Raw genomic sequence first — 3,445 nt, forward strand, 5'->3', positions numbered from 1 at the left:
ATATATATACATATATATATATTAATAATAAGGACACATTAAAGGGTCTTCCCGCTAGAAATGAGAATTAAAATAGCTATACAATTAAAATTATGTTAATCATAAGGATACATTAAAGTGTCTACCTGCTAGAAATGAGGTTATAATGATTAATATAATTTTAATTCTATAGCTACATAAAGCTTATTTAGGCCTGCAACCACCTATATTAATGTTGTTGTTGTTATCAACTATTTGTATTGCCTTTGAATAAAATAACGATATTAATATCTATATAAATATTCGCTTCTGAATATTTCACTGCTGGTTAGTACTTTTCACATTGAGGTTGTCCGCATTTTGGCGCTAAGAAATTCAGAACACCAGCAGATTTCAACATTTTGGATTGGGAAAGTGTTTCAAAGGGTTAAGATGTACTGAAGAAGGTAAGATTTTTGTATCAAACCAGAAACCGGTCCACATATATACCTGTACCATTAAATATATAGCTTTATGCTATATAGGTATGTGGGAGAATTTTTTGGTCCACTTACTTGTATACTGTTGAATCTGTTATTTTCAGTGTTAATGTTTTGGTGGTCCAAATGAAGATTTTAACTCTCATTTCTAGTGGGTAGACACTTTAATGTGTCCTTTTTAATTTTATAGCTATATAATGCTTATTAGGCCTGCAATCACCTATATTAATGTTGTTATTACCAACTATTTGTATTACCTTCAAGAATAATAGCAACATTAATAATATATAAATATTTACTGTTGATATATAAATATATATGTATGTATGTATGTATATTTGGGGCAGAGTAGAACATTTATTTAGTATTTCATTTCCATTAAGGGAAAACATATTAAATACAAATATAAAGGAGAAATACTTTATTCGGGTGCTTTTATCACATCCTTTGGAAGACATAGATGGTATTAGAAATAACATGCAATACCTCTACTAAGACAAAGTAAGAAAACCATTTGTTTCAATATGAAACATAAATGCAAGATGATAAATAAAATATTTCTATTATTAACTGGTTTTGATAACGTTAAAGCACTTCTTTTAAAAAATGTCCTGTTTTTTCTACAGATCCTATTGCGCCTTACTAAACTGTGTGTCCAAGAAACATCAGAGGGAAATAAAAAGCCAAGGAAACATGAACAACGATTACTTAGGAATATGGCTGCTCACTCTGTTGTTTTGGAATTGTTACAAATTCCTTTTGATAAGGTAAGCCTGTTTAGCATTTTATGGATTTTCAAAAATATAAACATTACAATCAATTTGTAATTTATTTATCTTTTATTATTGCTGTTATAAATATTTTGACAATGGCTGAGTGTTAAATGTGGCTGGAATACTTTTTTTTCTTTTCTTTTCTACTCTAAGTACAAGGCCCAATTTTTTTTTGAAGGGGGAGGGCAGTCAATTAGATCGACCCCAGTATGCAACTGGTACTTAATTTATGAACCCCAAAAGGATGAATGGCAAAGTCAACCTTGGTGGAATTTGAACTCAGAATGTAAAGACAGACAAAATACTGCTAAGCATTTCGCCCGGCATGCTAACGTTTCTGCCAGCTCGCTGCCTTAATGTGGCTGGAATACTGACAAAGTGAAAGTGTATGGCTTTGTGTTTAAGGTGTTGTACTCATCATGGTTTCAGTTTCCAAACTGGTTTGTGTTACATTTCATGTTGCTACTGTCCATTTAACTGTAAATGAGTTCCAACAATAGTTGGGAGGTTAACCCTGTGATGGACTGGTGTCCCATTCAGTGGGGAGTGTTGCAATCCAGACCTTATACACCATGAAAATCAGGTTAAGCTCTGTTCTTCTGAGATCTAAAACTCATGACAGACCTGAGTATTAACAAACATGTTAAAACATGATTAAATTTCTAATTCAGATATTGGCTTGTGTTAACATTTAGATTCAATAAAACAGAAAATATCTGAGATATGTAATTTCAATGAAATAATATTGTATATTGTTGCACAGACTCAGTTAATATATATTAGCATGGAAAATAATGCTATAATGATGACATCAATTTAATATATTCATTGCTTTTATTCATCAATATCTATAGCCTCTTTAAGGCAGTGGATGGGCAGAACTATTAGCGAACTGGGAAAAATGCTTAGCAGCATCTCATCTGTTTTTACATTCTGTCAACTTTGCCTTTCATTCTTTTAGGGTTTTTGATTACATCAGTGGTACTGATGTAATCAAACTTATCCCATCAATGTAATCAACTTACCTCATCCCCTGTGAAGGGATATTTATGGCTTCTGGGATTTTTAATATGAAACACTAATTTAAGAAATATTTATCTCGCAGTTCATTGGATCATGTTAAAACACAGAATACTGTATTATTTGCCACAAGAGGATCTCTCATATGGATTTGTGGTTTATATTACTGGTGTCCAAGTAATTATACTACCATCTGCTACAGCCACCAGAACTGCTGGATCACATGATTTCAGCCTTCCTCAAGCTTCTCAATGGCAAGCATCTGGCTAGACATAGCAGCTGATTTTGTGTTCTATCTCAATATCCACTTTAAGTGGGAGATAAATATCACCTTTTGGTACTGGTACTACTTCTTTCACTATTGATTATTTTTATTAATCAAAGTAGACTTACGCTAGTGCCAAATTTCAGTGGTTTCTGAGTTTTGAATTCTTTTCTCAACGTTATAGATATATAGATTTCATTTTGTTTAGGAATAAATAACCTTTTGGTTCTTTTGTAGTGTTTCTACTTACGTGTGTGTGTGTGTGTGTGTGTGTGTGTGTGCATGTGTGTGTTGGGAAAAAAGTAGAATAGTGTTAGGAAGTCTCAGCTTTGTTACTGGGATGTTCAAGACTTAACAGGCCAGGGTTTTTTTTCTCCTTTTTAATTATGATTCCCAAAGCAGGTATTTATAATATTACCAATGTTGTTTTGCTGGAATTTCAGCAAAAGTTTAAACTTTACAGTTTCTTTAAAATAGTAAAATTCGAAAATCTAAATATTTCAATGTTGAGTGTAAGACTCAATAAACTTGAAATAGTTTTGAAAGTCAAACTTCTAGGCTGATGCTGTTTTCAGCTAAGAGTCTTGCATTAGTATTTAAAAGTATGCAATCTGCGCAGCACAGTTTGTACCAGATAATGAATTACCATCCTTCATTAGTGTTATCCCTTCTCTGTGAAGTGATCAAGATGTCTACTCTCTTTTACTCTTTTACTTGTTTCAGTCATTTGACTGCGGCCATGCTGGAGCACCGCCTTTAGTCGAGCAAATCGACCCCAGGACTTTTTCTTTGGAAGCTTAGTACTTATTCTATCGGTCTCTTTTGCTGAACCGCTAAATTACAGGGACGTAAACACACCAGCATCGGTTGTCAAGCGATGTTGGGGGGACAAACACAGACACACAAACATATACACACACACACACACA

The 3,445-nt window shown here is 33.2% G+C and overlaps 1 protein-coding gene across 1 annotated transcript in view; it reads left to right on the forward strand.

Annotated features, from left to right (window-relative positions):
* The window catches only part of LOC106882671 (inositol 1,4,5-trisphosphate receptor type 1), a 314,426-nt gene that overhangs the window by 226,027 nt on the left and 84,954 nt on the right, over positions 1-3,445 (forward strand). The window contains exon 28 of the mRNA XM_052978577.1: positions 1,085-1,225. Coding sequence (XP_052834537.1) covers positions 1,085-1,225 — 141 coding nt within the window. The remainder of the gene's footprint in view (positions 1-1,084; positions 1,226-3,445) is intronic.

The sequence above is a fragment of the Octopus bimaculoides genome, chromosome 2 (genome assembly GCF_001194135.2).
Source record: "Octopus bimaculoides isolate UCB-OBI-ISO-001 chromosome 2, ASM119413v2, whole genome shotgun sequence".
NCBI classification, from domain to species: domain Eukaryota; kingdom Metazoa; phylum Mollusca; class Cephalopoda; order Octopoda; family Octopodidae; genus Octopus; species Octopus bimaculoides.